This window comes from Sebastes umbrosus, chromosome 8 (assembly GCF_015220745.1).
Source record: "Sebastes umbrosus isolate fSebUmb1 chromosome 8, fSebUmb1.pri, whole genome shotgun sequence".
NCBI lineage: Eukaryota > Metazoa > Chordata > Actinopteri > Perciformes > Sebastidae > Sebastes > Sebastes umbrosus.
The window spans coordinates 19,639,219-19,658,003 of NC_051276.1; the positions used below are offsets into that span (position 1 = coordinate 19,639,219).

Here is an 18,785-nt window from a genome sequence, read left to right on the forward strand (position 1 = left end):
AGTACATTTTACAATTTACAGAATAAGCCCAACAGTGGTGGAAGAAGCGGTCTAAAAACTGAAGTATTAGCAGCAAAATATCCTCATCTATCAAATGTAAAGTACTAATTTTGCAGAAAAATGCCCCCTGCAACTGATATATATTCTAAATTATATATCATATCATTACATTTTTAATACTGAAGCATGAATGTATAAGCAGCAGTGCGTTTTAACAGTTTTATCCAGTGACCTCACAACTGAGATGATTAATGAGGTGGTTAATGAAGTTCTGCTACATAAATTTGATGTTTCAAACAACTCGCAGACATCTGAAATGTGTGTATTTTACAAGCTTACCTAAGGTTTTTATTGTAAAATCCTATTCTGAAAAGTTACTAGTACTTATAGCTGTCAAATAAATGTAGTACATTAAAAAGTACAATATTTTCCTCTGTAGTGAAGTGGAGTAGAAGTATACAGTAGTATCAAATGTATTAAGTACAGTACTTGAGTAAATGAACTGCACCACTGAAGTCCAACAATCGAAATGTTCCCTTCTAAATAAACTGCACCTGCCTCATTAAAACTCAACTTTGAAGCACTAGTTTGTGTTGAATTATGCCGCTAACATCAATTCTGTCTTCCAGGAAAACAGGAAGCAGCAGCCTTCAATTTTGTTGTTGTTGTATTTAGGAACGATGGGAACAAATTATTCCTAAATACAAAAACTAAACAATAAAATAATACGTGCATAATGTAGCCGTAACAAAAATATCTAGTAAGTCCAGGTATGAGAAAACTAATCCAGTCCTAATCCATCTACACAAGACTTTGTATTTCAAGGCTGAAATAAAGCAACTGCACAGCCTCAAACAGCTCAAATAGCACTTTGCAATCAAACCTCATCCATCACATGTATTTGTTTATGTCCACATTACTGTCCAATCAGTGAAGTCAGAGACCACTTGGAGCCATACAAATAGAACAGCAACAGTTACTCATTCAACTCGTTGTTGAAATCGAAAGTCTGCTCACTTCTGTATCAAAAGAACATAATGTCTCGCAAATACACCTTGTTGGGTTCAATGAGGGCAGTGATAAGGGCTCACTGATGTGCTCTGAATAGTTCTGTTGTAAGTTCAGTTTGTTTGTTTTTGTGTTGGCAGGCCTTACATTGGGCACAATGGAGTTCCACACGCTGGCACACTTGCTTGATTTCATTGACGTCAGACGTCCTGCTATATCTTGCTCTGTGAGTTTTTCATCTGGGCTTCTCACAATCAGGCACGCACACACACACACACACACACACACACAGACACAGACACAGACATAGAGCTTATCTCATCAGCTGTTTGCTGCAGTAAAGCATTTGAAAATGCTGGTGAGCTAAATATCAGCTATCCCACAGGTTCTGCATGAACAACACATGTCTGATTAACATGTCAAGGCAAATCAAAAAGATGTTTTGCCTAACCCCCACATAATGCAGGACTGAAACTGATCAGGGTTTAAACCTATTAAATGATGGAGTCCAGGGAATGAGCAGAGGCGTAGCCTGTGTTTATAGTAATAAAATATTACAGGCCTTTCCCTCACATTTGTTTTAATCGCCTTTGGACTGTGGACAAGACAAAGCCAATACTCATATATTGTAGAGTTGAACTACTGCCATCGATTAAATGCAGTCCACACTATTTGTGTACATGTTGTGTTCATGCTCATAAATAGGTATATGCATGTGTATATGTGGCGGTATTGTGTCATTGTATGTCCAGATAAAACTAAAGGTGTAAGCACTGATACATCACTGCATGATAAGGAATATTGCTGACCAATTTTTTAATTAATTTGACTTCCTATTCACGTGCAGCCTTTTCACAGTGCATCCGTGACACAAAATTGGACGCACATATTCACACCTCAAGGGCTGTTCTGTCCTCCGTGCTTGTGCCACACACAAACTCAGGCGGGACTTCCGACTGCTGCTTGGAATAGTGTGTGCTGTGCCTTCCTTTCCCGGCATTTGCTCTCTCGCAGTATACTGTAAATAAGGAGTTTTAGAAGCTGCCTTGTTTGCTGCGGCCAACTGCTTCCTCTCTGTTTTCGTCATTCAGCACACAGCACAGCACGGCACCATATTCCTAGTCTCCTTATCCCTCAACTAACCCCAAACCTACGCTGTCTACTCTTGATCTCTGCTGTCTGCACTGTCCCCCCCATAATAAAATGTTCCTGTTAGCCAAAACTCCTACAGGCTGACCTTTAGCCTCAGCCTGGATTGTGAATGAGAAAGTATTGCTCTCTTGTTAATAATGCACACCTACCTGCAGCTCAGCGAAGCACTGTTTTGGTTTCCCACACTACTTCAGAGGCCACACACAGTGTGTAGGGCAAACCGCTTGCCAGCCAAAGGACTGGCACTAATTCAGGCTTTGCTTTGTCATTGGAGGGCCTTGACTGAGCAAAACAAGCTAAAGCCTGCTGATTCTCACCGATGGCCACTGATTACAGCCATGATACTGAGGCTCTAAAGTGGTTTGGCTAGGATCTTCATGTGTGGGCGAAGTGACCGACTGCACTAAATAAATACCACTGATTCATGCTGACCAGAACCCTACGATGACAAGAATCTTACGTAAAGTACAAGTTTGAGGTTGTTTCAACACATCTTATTCCGCTACATTGAGTGTATATAAAGTGTATTAAATATATGTCTTCCTAAGTGCAATAGCTGCATAAAAGTGTGACTGTCAGCTTTATTTCAGATGCGGGTTTTGTTCCTGTATCATTAATCCCTTGGGTAAACAAACAGCAGACAGAGACAGAGCCTGTAAGCTTAGCAAAATATGGGCTGAAACTTTGAGTCAAAAATAGGGGTGGATGCCGTCTAGTTCCTGAGGACACGTCCTTTGTGTGATTGTGTGTACACTTGAGCAATTTTTATCTTGAGCTCTTATCTTTTTTATTTGCATGCATATTTTTGATTCTCAAATCAATGCTCATGCATTCATTTATGTTTGTGAACACACATGCTTGATTTGGTACCTGTGCTGTTGGTTCGTCCTCGGTAAATGTCGTCGTAGGCCTTCCACTGCGTAGTGACCTGGTAGGCGAGGATGAACACGACCGAGACTGCAACCAGACAGATGAGAGGCACCAGAACTGCCGTGCACAGAGCTGCATAGATGTTTGGGATGAAGCACCTAAAGAAGGGATGGACGAAAATTATAAGTGATTGTCTTGTTTGTAGCGTAGGTAGCAATAAGCAGAATGTACGTGACAAGAAGAGGAAATTGAAAGAGAGAGAGGCGGGGAAAAGGGAAGTAACGAGTGTGTCCAGCTCAAATTAAGCTGAAACATATTACATGCCTATATTGCTCTATATTTACTCAAGTTAAGACTTCAAGTTTCACAAACAGGATCTGGCCGGTGAGACCTCTGAGCCTGCCTAAGACTCACCGCATTCTTGCTCAACAGCGGCTTTTGCCTTCAAACTGAAAATAGGCATGTTCTTAAATCTTCTGAGCAACCAGGTCACGCTGCTGCAGCTACAGTGGGATAATATCAAAGGCCAAAGACGCTTACAAGTGTTTTTCTATTTAAAGAATGAAAAAAACATTTCAGAGAACGAACATCACGCTATGTGTGTCTGCTGCTTTCAAAGGGAGATGAAAATGGAGTGGTTCTGTGAGTTCATCTGCTGATCCTGCCTAATGACCGAAGGTCAAAAGGGAGCTTATAAAATCAAGTTGTGTTCTTTCTACAGTTTGTTTATTGGTGTGAGTCAGTCTGACTTGTTTTCCTGGGAAATCACAGGAGTCCTTTCCCAGCTTTTGTCCAATCAGACGTGTTTTTTCTTTATTAAAGAAAACTTGACTGAACATTTTCTCTGGGAAAATCAACATCCTCGTATAAACTGCAACTTCCAAACAACTATCAAAACACTCATGTGTTTTTGGCCTTTTTCACAAAACAAGCTCGACCCCTGGTTCGGTGGGAGCGTGAAATACAGATAGGACCTCGCGGCAGGCCGGAGTAATCGCAGAGGAATAATTGGAGCTATGCTAGCCATAACATAACATGAGGTATGCCAAATAAAGCATTGCATCACCCTGTGCCAGCAGGACAGCCAGACTATGAGAGCGTAAACACACTGGAATATGGATATTTGTACGACTGTGGCCTTGTGAGAGGATGAGATCCTATTGTAGTGAAAGTCTCACAAGAAACAGAAATACCAGGGATTCCTGTAGTGAATGAAGAAAACATTACCAAGGGGCCCATTTCACTAACATTATAGTTTAGGAGAAATGAAATAAAGAGAATAATGCCCTTTATGGGGGGTTTTCATAGAAATACTGCTGGGATTTTCTTTTCTTTTCATATGGCAGTGTGGAGTGTGATGGGTCATAGTGCCTCGTTTAAGGAACACCTTATACAAAGTTAAATTTATACATCAACTCTATCTTAAGGAGACATGCTGCCGTGGTAGCCTTTGACTAGCATAATGTGACATAATGTGATCGTAAGACATTAAAGTTAAAGACTATAAAACAGCCTGCATGGAATAGATGGATGTCCGCCGCCACAGGAAATACTTACAACTTTACAGCCTGGCTCTAAAATAGTCAAACCCATAAATCAGTCTGTCCAGGTAACACAGTTTATCATCTTAGACTCAAATAAGAACTAGTAAGATTCAACTGTAAATACGGTAAATTGTTTTTTCAACTCCAAATTGATTTGCTGTACTAGAAAAAGCCAATTGGGTGAGGCAACTGTGGTGCGTAGATGATGGGTAGCATAATAAGTGAGAGAGGACTACATAATGTTATTAACTTGAAAACCAATAAATTCAAGCATTAAGTATTAGCTTTTGCAGTAGTTGATCATTATTAAATGATTTTGTATCCATATCACAGAATTCAAAAACATTTAGGAAGTAAAAAAAATAGTCAATAAATGTACCAAATACTCAATTATGATAAATACACAATAAAAAAAAATAGCTATTTCATGATTCTCTCTGTTCAATTTTACTTTTCGTTTCAACTTCTACTTTTTGAACATATTTTCTTCTCATCTCTCAGTTTAATAACCTCCTGCTTTTATGGTCTCAATTTCTGTTTGATCCACACTTGAATTTATAGACAGGCCTTTATCTAATTTAAAGATGTACAATCTATGTGCAACAGCAATAATTAAATGAGGTCCTACCCACAAAGCACTTACAGGAGACCCAGCTAGAGGAAGGAAAACCGTGACGTACCCTGTGTTAGTACTAACTACATAGAAGACAGAGTACCACGTGATAGAAGGGGTGATAATAACAAAAATATGAAAATTATGACAAAAACGGGGAGAAAAATGTAGTTCTTTTGACACAAACACATACAAATACAATATGTATGACACAAAAATGCTCACTGACACAAGGTGGGAGCTTGACACCTGTTTGTACGCAGGCAGAGTGAAACTGAGACAACTTGGAGTTGTGAGAAAACAAGACGGCTACCTGTTTTTACACGCATGAGGAGAGAGAGGGAATTCAAAGGCGGCCTCATTCCCCGTAAGAGGAAGGTGCGCTTCCAGGGGAACTGAATACTCCTCTGTATCCTTGAATCTCTCATGTGTACGGTCACTGTCTCCCACACACCAACCCCTCAGGAAACACGGGTACACACTCGATCCCAAGGAAAACAGACACACCTAAGACCTCCGGCTAATTTTAGATGTGATTTAAGGGTTCAAACTTCATCAGTATTTGACTTCGCCTGTCACGCACGCTTGAACGCACCCGCGAGGAGGCCCCTAAAGCACATACGCAATGTCAAAACTTTACTTTGGCAATTACTACAAACACACACACACACACACTTAAGCACAGACTGCCTGACTAGGAACTATTGTGCAGGTTTTTAAAAAGTGACCTCATCTGTTGTGTTTAGGATTCAGGTACTCTATACATAGATGGCAACCAGTTATTTTTAGCTCACACACACACACACACACACGCACGCACGCACGCACACACACACACACACACACACACACACACACACACACACACACACACACAAACACGCACACGCACACACACACACACACACACACACACACACGCACACACACACACACACACAACTGAACAGTATAGGGGTTATTTGAGGTTTCTCCCTTCCTCCCTCCACCCTGCTGTGTGAAAGCCTCCACCCCTAAGGTGAAGAATCAAGTTTCTATGTGGGGAGACAAATTCATTCATTTGATTGGGCGAGCTACCTCCTCACATGATGTCACTGGCTCAGGTGTTTTCTGTTTGCTCTACTCCAGCCCGAAGTGGAATTTACCTAAGCCTAAAAAAGAAACTGAAGTCATAACAGCGACTGACTCAGACCGGTTTAAAAGACACACTCACGAGTCCTCTCAGGAAAACAGATTACGTCAGTGTTGTGCCAATTCCACCTCCCTCTCATCAGCTCTAAAGACCACTTGTGTGTGTATTTGCAACGCCCACTCACCATTCTCCTCGCACCAGCCCGTATACGCTGTGTATGGTCCAGCCGTAGCCGCCGAGCAACACAATGACCAGGACGATGATGACCAGAGCTGGAAGTCCCCAGCCCAACAGGAAGTAGAGCAGGTATCGACGCTCTGTGTGCTCGTCATTCATCACCAGCACTTGCCAGAAGTTCACCGCCTGGGGACAGAGTTTGAGAAAACAACTTGTGAATAGAAAAACAGATACGTGCCAACACAAGCAACACCTTCATGGACTATAATATTTCTCAATAATGTTGTGAGGAAAGGCAAAATGTTTGCAGTTTGGAGGATTTTTTTTCATCTCTCTTTGTGGTCTTCATAGTGAGTGAAACACACTTTCATCACACCCACAATAGCTGTGTTTGCTTTGTAATCTAGCAGGCTTTGATAGTCTCATCCATCTGAAACACTGAGCCCCGCATTGTTACGTAAGCAGCTTTTCTAAACACCTGTTGGTTGCAACACAATGTCTTATCCCTGTGTGAAGACTTCAGCAGACGATACCGTATATTTCAGATCATTTTAAACTGCTGCACTGGTGAAGAGCAAAGGGCAAAGGTTTTAAAGTTGAGCTCAATGGAAAAACAAAGTAGTTCTCCATTTCCCAGTCTATCCTGTGGGCTGGAGTTACAAATTGATGACCTTTACTCCATTGAGCCTCATTAGGACCAAACTTTTTACAGCCTACTTTAATTTATGAAGGAAAAAACATAGGCATTATCAAGAAAGCAAGCCCTTCTTTTGTTTAAACATTTATGCAACAGCTATAATGAATAACAGCTGAAGATGTTTGTGACTGTCCATCTGTCAGCGAACACTTATGCAGGACAATTGCACAGCGGACACTGTGATGCAACTAATGACAGGAGGTTAAGGGACGCTGACCTCTCTCTCAGATAACCTCTGTCTCCCTCATAACCACATTGTATAACCACTGACCCAACAAACACTGCTGCACAAGCACACAACACAAGAATAAACACACTCACACACAGACCCATAGAACTACACTCCAGTTGTGTAACAGCACTGCACTTAAGAGACAATAGCGTGATGTCAGTCTGATTCAAGAACTGCTTTTCCTTGGCTGTGAGCAGGCTGGAACCGTTGAGGTATATTAAATGGATTATGGGTAACTTTGAGCCGAGCTGTTGCCTCTGCAGTGGCTGCATCCCTCACTGACTGTAGATACTGAAGCATAAAGAATAAAGCAATGTGTTACCAGGCTAAATGACTGGGATACAGATCAATACGCTTGCTGACTACTATGTGGCTTGTTGGTTGGTTATGCTTTTGTCTTATCGCTGTGCTAAATGTATAAGGGTCAGTTCAAACAATTTAGAAAATACATTTCCTTATATCTACAGTAGGGGTATGTAGCCATGCAAATAGTTTCTGTTTTATTTTTCCAGGTTTTGAGGTATGTGAGATTTCTGTTGCCATCCCAACACGATGGAAGTTCACTACAAATATCATCAACAGCTCCTTCACGTGTGATTGAAGCAGTAGCGCTGTTGGGAAACTCACCACCTGTACTGTATGTCTGACCACATGGTTGGTTGACTGATTGGCCATTGGTGGCCACTTATCCACCCATTATCACAATCAAACACACTAGTCTACTCGCAGAACACTGGCAGGCATTGTCTAACTACAAAGCAGTGAAAGTGGCCTCCTGTCTGGCTAACTAGTAATGTGGAAACAGGGTAGAAATACACTGTAGGCCAGTGCGAGGGCTTTAGCAGGTCTTCCCCTGGCTGAAAGAGCCATACATATCGTTATGTAATATTTAATATTATGCAGTTTCTCAGTAAACTGAGGTTGCCTCTGCGATCCTCTGCAGTCAAGAAAATGCTGGCCTGGATAGTGATCGAATTATTGCCTATTTTCTGGCATCATGTCAGCGCATATTCCTCTGACCAGCTATTGGACATGCACATACCCACACACAAACACATACACACACACACACATTGCAGTTATTGATTTGAAGTCTTTTTCGTGGTCTGAGATGGGCTGCTGGCGCCCACTCATATCAGCTACTTAGCTGAAGGCAACAACCTGATAGGGGGGAAAAATGAGCTGCGAGACATCAGTGGGGTCGATACTGAGACGTCGGTGAGGACAGAAAGGTTTTAAAGCCACACATCAGTCAAAGAGTGCCAGCAATATTTTTATTGTCAGCTTCTGTAGTTGCTGACAATAAAGAAATGGACAGGGAAGTTTTTGGCAGGGATGTTAAAGAAGGGCATTTTTAAGAAAAAGTTAGAGTGAGTGTATGAATAAAAACTGAAAGTGAATTTTTGAACTCCTTCTGTGGCGAATCATAGTTTATGTTTCCTCCACTAGATCATATCAGCTCTACTACCATACTAACTACTACCATGTGTGTCCAAAATCCGCTTTTTACGTCAAAACACAATTCATCTCGCCGCCAATTCTCGTCATCCAAATTCTAACACTTCTTAAGCCACATGAAAGCCTTTGGTCTGAGCCTTTTAAGATATCTCACAGGTCATCTGGTAAACATTCTGAAAAAAGGGGCTAATCTTATAATGCTCCACCAATAGTAACATATGTGCCAGGAGAGATTATATCCACTACATAAACAGTGATTATGTTACAGTACAAACGTCACACATTCTCAAAGATTGAGGGGTGATGGAAACAAAGCAACAGTCAGATACGCAAGAGGGGGACAACGAGAGGGAAAAGGAAGGGGGGAGACGAGAAAGTTTATTTGGGGACAGGTCTCCTCGGTATACTGGTTTGGTACAAAACATACAATTACTGGTTAAATGTGTTTCCAGTGTTAATGAGGTGGAACTCATTTTCACCCAGACTAAATGACTTGTACACATTCTTGTTATCTGATTCATTGTTGGGCACAGAACAACGGTTTTAAGAGATTTTGAGTTACTATATGACGACAATGGATCGTTTTTCCCACCTTAAAATGAAAAATATTATTTGGGCCTGAGCTTTCATTACAGTTTTCATAACACAGTCAGCCACCACCCAGTGAAGATAAGTTGCTTTGCATTCATTTGTGAAAATGACTATAACTAAAGGTTGCTGTCCTAGTTAAGGTCAGTGGATCATTTCTAAAGTTGAATTTCTTTTGTTTTTTTCTCCCTTATGGAGGATTCTTTATGGTTTCCTAACCTCTATCAGATCTATTTAAATAGGCTATATTTTTAGAGTTATTTTAATTAAATCAATGAATTTGGCAGGGGAGGATCAGCTGAGGTAAAGGGTCTATCCCCGGGGCAGCGTTCCCTCTCTGGAGGGGCTGATGAAGTACTCCGGCCCATGTTCACCACATTCCTGTGCTCTATCAGCAGGTCACAAGTCATCTATAGTCTCTCTGAAGGATTAAAAGGGGCTTAGGCAAGATTTACACTGAAAAATCATGTTATTTTTGGGGGATTTGTGTGTGGGATGTATTTTTTTTTTTAATTATATAAAAATTAACAGATAAAATAATGGTAATATTTTGATGTTGAAGCAGTAAATGAAAAGATCTGTGGCTCTGACCGTATAAACCAAGCCTTAATATCTTCTTCATGTGTGCATGTTAAGCTGCAAATTTGGACTTTGCCTGCCGGGCTTTGTTCTTGGCAGTTATGTCACAAAGATGAAAAAAAGAGGGCAGATGGTTAAGAAGGAGGGGGTTAGGAGCTGCTGGGGTGAGGTGTTGCTAAGTGGTACCAGTCTGGGGCCAAAGATCATATCATGCAGCAGTCTGGTACCTCCATCTCACCCCCTAATCAAAACCTGCCTAAGCCCACATGGTGGAGGAATGAAGCTTCACTGGTTATTACGTAAAACAAACATGTGCTTCGCGTAAGGAACAAAAGAAAGAATGGGAACCCTGTTTATGCCAAGTTATGAAGAAAAATGAGCGGGGGAAGGAAAGGAGATCTGAGTTACAGGTGCCCTTCAATAAGAAATTAATTTGAATGCATAAAAGAATGATGTCCAGATTAACTACAAGAAACTACAGTGAAGAATCAAAAGTGGGAAAAAATATGGGATATTTAAGTGTGCAGTATGATAACATATTAGGACATTTCATCTGCTGTACTCTATATCTTTCACAGACAGACTGACTTTGAGCTCAACACTTGGTGCCATTGTCTGGTTGAAGGCCGAGTGAATAGACATCATTGTTGAGGCTTGCAGATTGGACAGACACATTTTACATGGTCATAAGGCAAGGCAAAACAGCCTCCAAACCTCAGCTCTTTATCCAGGTAAAATAACAGATATAGAGCAAATATCTCTGCTTATATGTGTCATCTATGATCCAGCTGCATGGCAACAATTATAACAAAAACTGGGTATCCCAGGGGTATGTCAACTGCTGGTAACTGTGCCTTTATAGAAATCTAATGTATGTGATAATGTTTATGTCCAAATATGTAGGTTTAACGCTTGTTAATCTGCTGTTACCTGTATGAGCATCCAAAAGAACTGACTGAGGTGGAAATAGTGAGAGAAGAGCGCCAGAGCAGCACAGCTGTCCTCCGAAAACATCCGACCACGGAAAGCTGACACCAGGAAACAAATCTGTAGAGAAAGAGAGAAAAATGGCAAATTCAGAATCAGTTACCGTTGTGTGTACATGAGCCAGCAGCAGCAGCACGTTTTTATGACGATTACTGTATGCACACAATTTTCTCTGTTGGTGACATTTTGTTTGACTACCTGGCACACTCGCACGCTCACACACAGGTGCAAAACTCCTTGCAGTGTCAGCAGGTCATATTGCGCAGGAGGCGATTTATTGCTTGTTTTATAGTCTATACATTTTTAAAGGAGACAGCAGGATTCAGATAAGCCCTCCTCCCAAAGAGAGGCATCCTATCTCTGCAGACCTGTTACATCACCATGCAGCAAGCTATGCAAGCGGGAGCAAAAATAAAAACATCGACAACACAAACAACAAATATGTTGCTTTTGTATCATCCCACACGCACAAAGATTTGTACAAATGTGTGGGTGACAATAATGGAATAAATGTTATTGTAGAATCACTGCAGAAAACAGCGTGTGGTCAGTGTGTGTGTGTGTGTGTGTGTGGAAGAGATAGCAGGAGAGAAAGGGAGAGAGGGTTTTGGAGGCGGGAACGCATCAGGGCCAAAATTCAATTTGTAACATTGGAGGCAGACAGTGTGGAAAACCCATGAGGGCAGCAGAAAATACTGCCCTGCTGTCCATCAGAGAGCTTCATTAACCTCTGGCACTGACCGTGGTGCCAACGCAGCTGGGCGATTGTTACATAACCTGCAGCCCATCGGCCCGCTGCCAGTGCCACGGACCAGAAAGAGGATGAATTGAAGAGAGTAGGAGTCGAGGGATGTGGGGAGAATGACTGGTGTCAAATGTCACTCAGATTATATTCATTACATGCAGCAGTCTGGGATGTAAAGCAGCAGACAGAGCCTCAGGTACAAACACAGACTATATTTTGTTGTGATTCTTAAGCAGCATCTAAACAGAGTCCTCTCACCCACACACCACATACAGTAATTATCTCTGTTACCTCAACAGTCATTTGATTTGACTTAACGAAGCCAAGCAAATGATTCTGAAGACAGACAAGATGAGCTCTTTATACACCCAAACAAGTAGTCTGCACAACCCTATAGTTTCGGCTAATTTGCTTAGCTAGACAGTCTCTATAGTAACCAGGTAAATAGACATTGTGAGCTGTGACATGACCGATTTCAGTTCAATTCAATTCAATATGCTATATTGGCATGAATGCAACAAGGACAACATTACCAAAGTGTCAAGTAATAATGAGATTATAAAAAAAAGACCAAGTTATAATTCATAAAATCAAGAAAATAGCAGAAAACAGTTGCACCGTGTGTGTGCTTATGAGCGACTGTGGAAGTTTGTGTTGATGTTGTTTGTGTGTTAAAGTCACTCATATATACGCATACACAGCTTATATTTATTTGACTTGTTTTGTGTTGAGGTTACTCCTAATAAAGAGAAGGATGACACCATAAATTTTGCATGTTTGAGCGCAGTTATGTCGACGTAGTCACCCCTCAAATGTCTTTTCTCTACAAGCTTTCTCTTGAAGTGTATTTTTGGTCTTTTTCTCTTCCTTTTTTTTGAAGGTTTCCTTGTCCTTAGAGAACCCATCAGGAAAACCCTAAATAACCATTCCCGGATTTTCCAGAATTTACCAACCCAGTCTGCATCCTCCTGTTGAGTAAGGGGGAAAAGTCAGGGACTTTAAAAAAAAAAAAAAAAGGAATCATGAGTCAGTTTCCCATCCATGTTTCAACCCCTGAAGGTTGTGAGTGGGAGGGATGGTGCACAGGAAGGAAACTCGTGCCTGGGCTGCCTGGAATCGTGCCTGAGTGGAGAAGCTGTTCAGGTAGCTTATGGGAACAAAGATTATGCGGCGGGGTTGTGTGTTTTTGGCAGCGAGTTAGCCTCGTTTGGCCAACGGCACAGCATGACACACCATCTATCCTCTCAAAAGCGAAACAATGGGGAGACTACCAAGCGAGAAATGCTAAATAAACTGCAGGACGCTAGTCACATAATCATAAGCAAACATGCAGAACATACACGCATGTTGGTTTAACACAAAGGGCTCTAATTTTGTTAAATCAAGCGTAGGGCACTGTCAAGTGCGGCATGCACAAAGGGAGGGGGGTGGCAACGCATTTTTGTGGCTGGGCACACATGGAATTGGTCACTCAGTCTCGGCTCATCCCTTTTTAATGATTATTTGGATTGATTTGGATTGGATTTGGCTGCATCTACAACACATGCAACAGCATTGTAAATACTGAAACACTAGTCTAAGTCATAACATGACACAGCTTTGAGCAATGCACCCACGCAAATGTACTACAGCCTTCCGTGACAAACCCTAATAGCCACGGGGGTAACTATTGAACCAGTGAAACTGCTGACCTGCGGTGAAACGATGACATAACAGGTAGAGAGAAATGGCCTTGTATGGAAAGGAGGCCAGAGGGCTTAAAAGAGTGTGTATGTGCAGTGGTGTGAATAGACTCTCTAACAGGTGGCTGTCCCCCAGATGTGCATGTCGGTGCGTTCGTGTCCTACATGGAGCTGGGCCAGGAACTGGCTCAGGTCAACAACAGAAACCAGGTTAACAGGTTTGGTGAATCTGCTTGAGTCAACAGGTATGAGTGTGGAATCCACAAATATTTATTTGATTAGAGCTGGTCGCTATCTGACTTTTCATAAGGCCTAGTCACACAGGCTGGTACACACACAGAAGAGTCAAAAAGAAACTTGATCTGACTTTTTATTGTGCCTATGACATAACATTCTCTATTGTTGGCTAATATATAACACTTGTCATATGGCTAAAATAGCAGGGCAGGGCATACAGTGGGGATAACAGTGTTTCTATATGGCTTATTTTCTTTTATGTGACAATAGAGGAGAGGCTGATAGACACACATACATAGACACTGTGCAGTGTAGGTTCAAGTGAGGTTACAATCAAACCAAGCCATTAAGTTTTCTGTAAACGGACATGTTAGGCTGCTGTAGAAACACTCAGACTGTCATGGGAGGCTAGAAAACAAGCCTCCAAATACACACAGGAAACTAATCTTCCCCCTCAAGCGTTTATTATTTTATACGGTGTGTACCGAGGCAGAAAAGGCAGCAAAAGCCTACGCTATGAGGCTGAAAGAAAGTTTTAATAAATGAGGTGAGTTCGGGGTTAGAAACTCCACAGAAGCTCTCAAAGAATCCTCTAACATTTCCGCTGCAGTAGTGGCAGTGTGGGCGGTTGCTCGTGAGGAATCAATATCCGATTTTGGAGGAAGAAATCATCCTAAACTTCCTGTAATCTGAGCGTGGCATGAAGTGGAGCCTGTTAATAAAAACTACACCAGTGAAGTCAATCTCTATTCTGAAACTAGTGTGAGATACGGGGGTATGACGGGGATAAGAGAAGTACCCACCCTCCCTAGAGCTAACTACAATACACAAACAAACTGAATGTCTAACACAAAGAGACAACACAGTAATCTATGATTCAAGCCATAAATCCATGATACGGTCAAGCTCTGTGGTTTTGAAAGGAATCCAAAGTCAGCAGCAAATTGTGTTACAGGGATTGATATGGATGCGGCCTTTGTGGAGGCCCATTAGTTGAGATTAGCTAAATAGGTATGGAGGTCATGGTGAAAACTGTGGCAATTGTTCAGTCCATTGTGAAAATAACACAGGTACATGTCAGCACTGTAGTGATGGTGACCTGTCACAGGGATGGGTTACTAGGGCGGGGAGGTGACAGGTGCGGATGTGGAGTTTATCAGAGCCCTTTTCTACTGCTCTGTCCTTTGTCCACGGGCCTCCTTCTCTTTTGTATAAGACACCAGGAGTCGACCTGTCTAGACCTTCGGGCTATAGACTTGTTCGAAACAGAGACTGGGTGGTGCTGAGGGACTCTAAATACAAGTCACGTCAGGGTAGTGTGTGTTATTTGCGTACTTGCGTGCTCTCGTGTCGAAACAGGAACCACCGAAACTCAGGCACATAACTCCTGAATGCAACAAATTTATTACCCCATTGTACAAAGATTATATATCAAGTTGCTGTCTCACTCGCACGCGATTCTGTTCACCCGGGAAATTGCCAGAGAACAAATAGAGAGAGAGAAAGTCAGAACATACAGTATATAGAAAGGGAGATATTACTGCATGGAGACACAGGCCATGAAAAAGCCCTTAAGAATACATATAAAAAAGTACAAAACAAAGCAGCTCTTCTTCTACAGTGTGTTTTTGTGGCCTTGTCATCAGGCCCGAGACCTTAAGCCTGAACTATTGGTCCGTCTCCTAGGCTAAACATCCAATCAGAGAGCTCCCCTTTGTTCTGTGGCCATGAAGCACCCAGGAGAGGCGTATGAGTCAGTTTGCTGTTGTTGTTGTTGACGTTGTTGTTGATGTTATCTTTGTTCCAGATCTACTGCTGCCTTGGGAATACTTCTATTCATCTTTAGACATCTGACACACTTTGACACTTTGATATGATACGCAGGTCTGAAAGAAACAAAATGCTTGTTTCCCAACCTTAGCTCGGCAGTGGTAAATAATAAAGAAGCTGACAGCAAACTGGCGTAACGCCAAACGGTCCCAAGAAAACCGAAACAATCAAGTTACAAATAAGTAAGTAAAAGCACCATACAGTAAAAACAAACTAAACTTGCCTATATCAAATAGCTACACCGCTGTGTGATTATAAGGCCTAACAAGAGAGACCAGAGAAATGCTGCAAAAACAAACAGCACATAGGAAACATGATATTTTGGTGCAGCTACTTTGTGCTGCTGCTGGTTGCAGCTCTCATCTTCCCATTGAGTCCTGCTGCTGATCGATAGCCCTGTGTGCTGATGCTAACGTAGCTAAGTGTGGCTAAAAATAGCATCTGCCTGATGCATTACATCACTGAGGGAGTGGGGCCTTAGCTGTCTGCCTGCCAGACTATCCATCTAGACTCGTGTCCAGAACACTTAACCTCCACCTCTCCCCTCCTCCAGCCTCTCTTATCCCATCCTTTGCCTCTACCCCCAAACTCCCTCTCCATCCTCTGCTCCACCCTTCATCTCATCTCCCCCTCCTCCTCCTCCCTCTCCTCCCTCTCCCTTCGCCTTCACCTCCCCCTTCTCTCTAACAGCTACCGGTCTGATCTAGCTGGTTCCAGCCTCAGCCTGCACCCTGGGTGTTTCCTCTTATGCCTTTGTTCAGATAGACATATAATAAAAGAAAGGGAGAAAAAGAAATATGATACCGTCATTCAACCCACACACTCCCTTCATCATTTTCTCACGGAAGCAATGCCTTCCCGTTAAGCAACTTCAGTCCTTATCACAATCAATCACACCACTTTTCCTCATTCGAAGCTGACCAATCCACACTATTCTTGTAACATTACAGTAGCAAAGGCAGCTTAAAGATGGCAAATTACATATTTAAGCATAAAGTACAATTATGGCTGCTTTAAATTGAGTAATGCGACTTGATTTCAGTCATTTTTTTCTCGCCTTACACTATCAAGTATGTGCAAACATCATCAGTCTCCTCACGTGCCGCAGCCTCTCAGTTCAAGTGTGCGTGTTATTTATGTGCTGAAGCACACTTGCAAGAAGCAGGTCACATGGGGATGGCTGATAGGTGGGTTAGTGGGCCAGAGTGTGTTGGGAAGGAGGAGAGATAAATAATGTGATTTAACATTTGCTGACAAGACGTACGAGGTTGTTAAAATTAAAAATAAGTCAAGACAAAAACAGACGAGCATGAGCTCCTGTATCACCGCTGAGATGGAGGATGATTAAATCTTTATTGAGGTGAACTGGTGTGAGACACACTCAAGTCTTTAACAGAGCCACTGCTGCTACATTTTCAACATTTTGAGCGTCACTGTTCACTTCAACATACTGTGTTCATGCGTGCTAATGAGCAGCTACCTCAAGTGTTTTTTTGGACAGCATGTCCGGTTGCTCAAGGTCAGAGTAGAGAAGTAAAGTTCACAGGTGTTTTGGGTTGAAACCTCCGGCTGAGGCTTACTCGCTGAGTCAGCTGTTGGCATATAAACACCCACTCCCTTTTAGTCTGTTTCACATTCAAACAACCACAACACTGCATGTACATCAACTTTCGTGAGCACAAACTGTCATATACAGTAACGGAGTATCTAAGTGCTTCTTTGAAGCAGGGAGGGACGATATCAAGAGCCTTCACCACGTATTCTGGCAATGACTTCAGAATAAAGGATAAGCGGAGAGGCTGCAGGTTTCAGAGTTTCAATGTGATCTGGTGTGACACAGCAATAAGGGACTGTCAGCACTTTGAAGAGTATAAGGCAGCTAAAGCAAGCTCTAATGACACTGTCAACAAGTTGACAGTGTCATTAGAAATGGGAATGTGGAAACCAGGAAGATCCCAGATTTGTTTGGTCTAGTCTGAAGTCCTCTTTGAAGGAAAAACTAATAAGTGGAAGCTAATGAGTGATCAAATATTTTGTACAATACATAATGTCCTGTATTATTAAGTATGTACATTCCAAAAGAAACCAAATCAGTGCAAATTTTCAAAAGCCTCTTAAATTGTGATTTGTTTTAATTCGTATTTTCTCAAATAATCTAATGTTTTCTGTGTCACGTGTTACTAAATGTAACGGTAATATTACATTTTACTGTTGCTGTATCTCCTGCAAATGTTCATGCTAACCTCATACCGAGATCATGCTAACGCGCCCGTTAAGGTGACCAAGTGTCCCACTTTACGATGGACTGCACAGCATTTTCATCCCTTGTCCCACATCACACATATCGATACGATGTCCCACATTTTCGTTGCCTCTAGTTTTCAAAAGTCAAACCGCTGCAGGACAGATGCTTTTTTTAGAAATCTGGCTTGTATCCAATGGCTGTGAAGAAAGCGGGGAATGCTGTCATCACGGGGCTGTGTTTGCTGTCAAACTGCACACACCTGGTTCAAGTGCAGGTTAACCTTTCACCGCCTTTGCTACGCTATGCCCAACGGGCAAAATTGCGAGTCACTGGAAAGTCACAAGCTATGCAGATTTAGGCGGAATATGATGGAAACTACCACAAAGAAAAGGAAAAGCAGCTATAACAAAGACTGTGAAACTACTAATAAGTATTTATGAGCTGGTGGTAGGCAATGCTCAGAGTTTTATAGAGGGAATATGACGTTCATGTGAGTCTCACAAGAAACGTGCGGCTCAAAAGGAGATCTATGGATGCATTCGGGCAAAGTATAGAGATGTTAGGGGCAGAATAGAAATGTTTATGATTTAAGTTAGATAGACATTATATCAAAACTGTCTATCTCTCAGCCTTGGTAGCATGTCCCACATTGTCCCACACAAACTCTTTGTCCCACATTTGGTTTGTTGGGATCTGGTCACCTTATCGCAAGTTCAAACGATACCAGCAGCAACATGAAGCATCCAAGCAGGCCTCCTCTCTTTTCTCCCAATCGCGCTTCAGTCAACGAGCGTCTGCTGCTGGAAACCTGCAGCTGCTTTCGATCACGACGGGGCTGCTTTCAAGGAGCCTCTTGAATTTCCTTCCTCAACATCTGGTGTGAACCAGTCTGGAGACCAGACAGAGGTCTCTTTGGGGCGCAAGACACGAGACACGCGAACATGGCTTCATGTGCACACACACACAGCTATAAAAACACTGCAGCCAGCTGCTCAAGGTCAGCTCCCTA

At 42.2% G+C, this 18,785-nt stretch overlaps 1 protein-coding gene across 2 annotated transcripts in view; it reads right to left on the reverse strand.

Annotated features, from left to right (window-relative positions):
• adgrv1 (adhesion G protein-coupled receptor V1) overlaps positions 1-18,785 on the reverse strand; it is a 116,692-nt gene that overhangs the window by 18,311 nt on the left and 79,596 nt on the right. For both annotated transcript variants that reach the window (XM_037778492.1, XM_037778490.1), the window contains 3 exons: positions 10,981-11,097; positions 6,504-6,682; positions 3,031-3,188 (listed from right to left, as the gene is read on the reverse strand). In XM_037778492.1, coding sequence (XP_037634420.1) covers positions 3,031-3,188; positions 6,504-6,682; positions 10,981-11,097 — 454 coding nt within the window. The remainder of the gene's footprint in view (positions 1-3,030; positions 3,189-6,503; positions 6,683-10,980; positions 11,098-18,785) is intronic.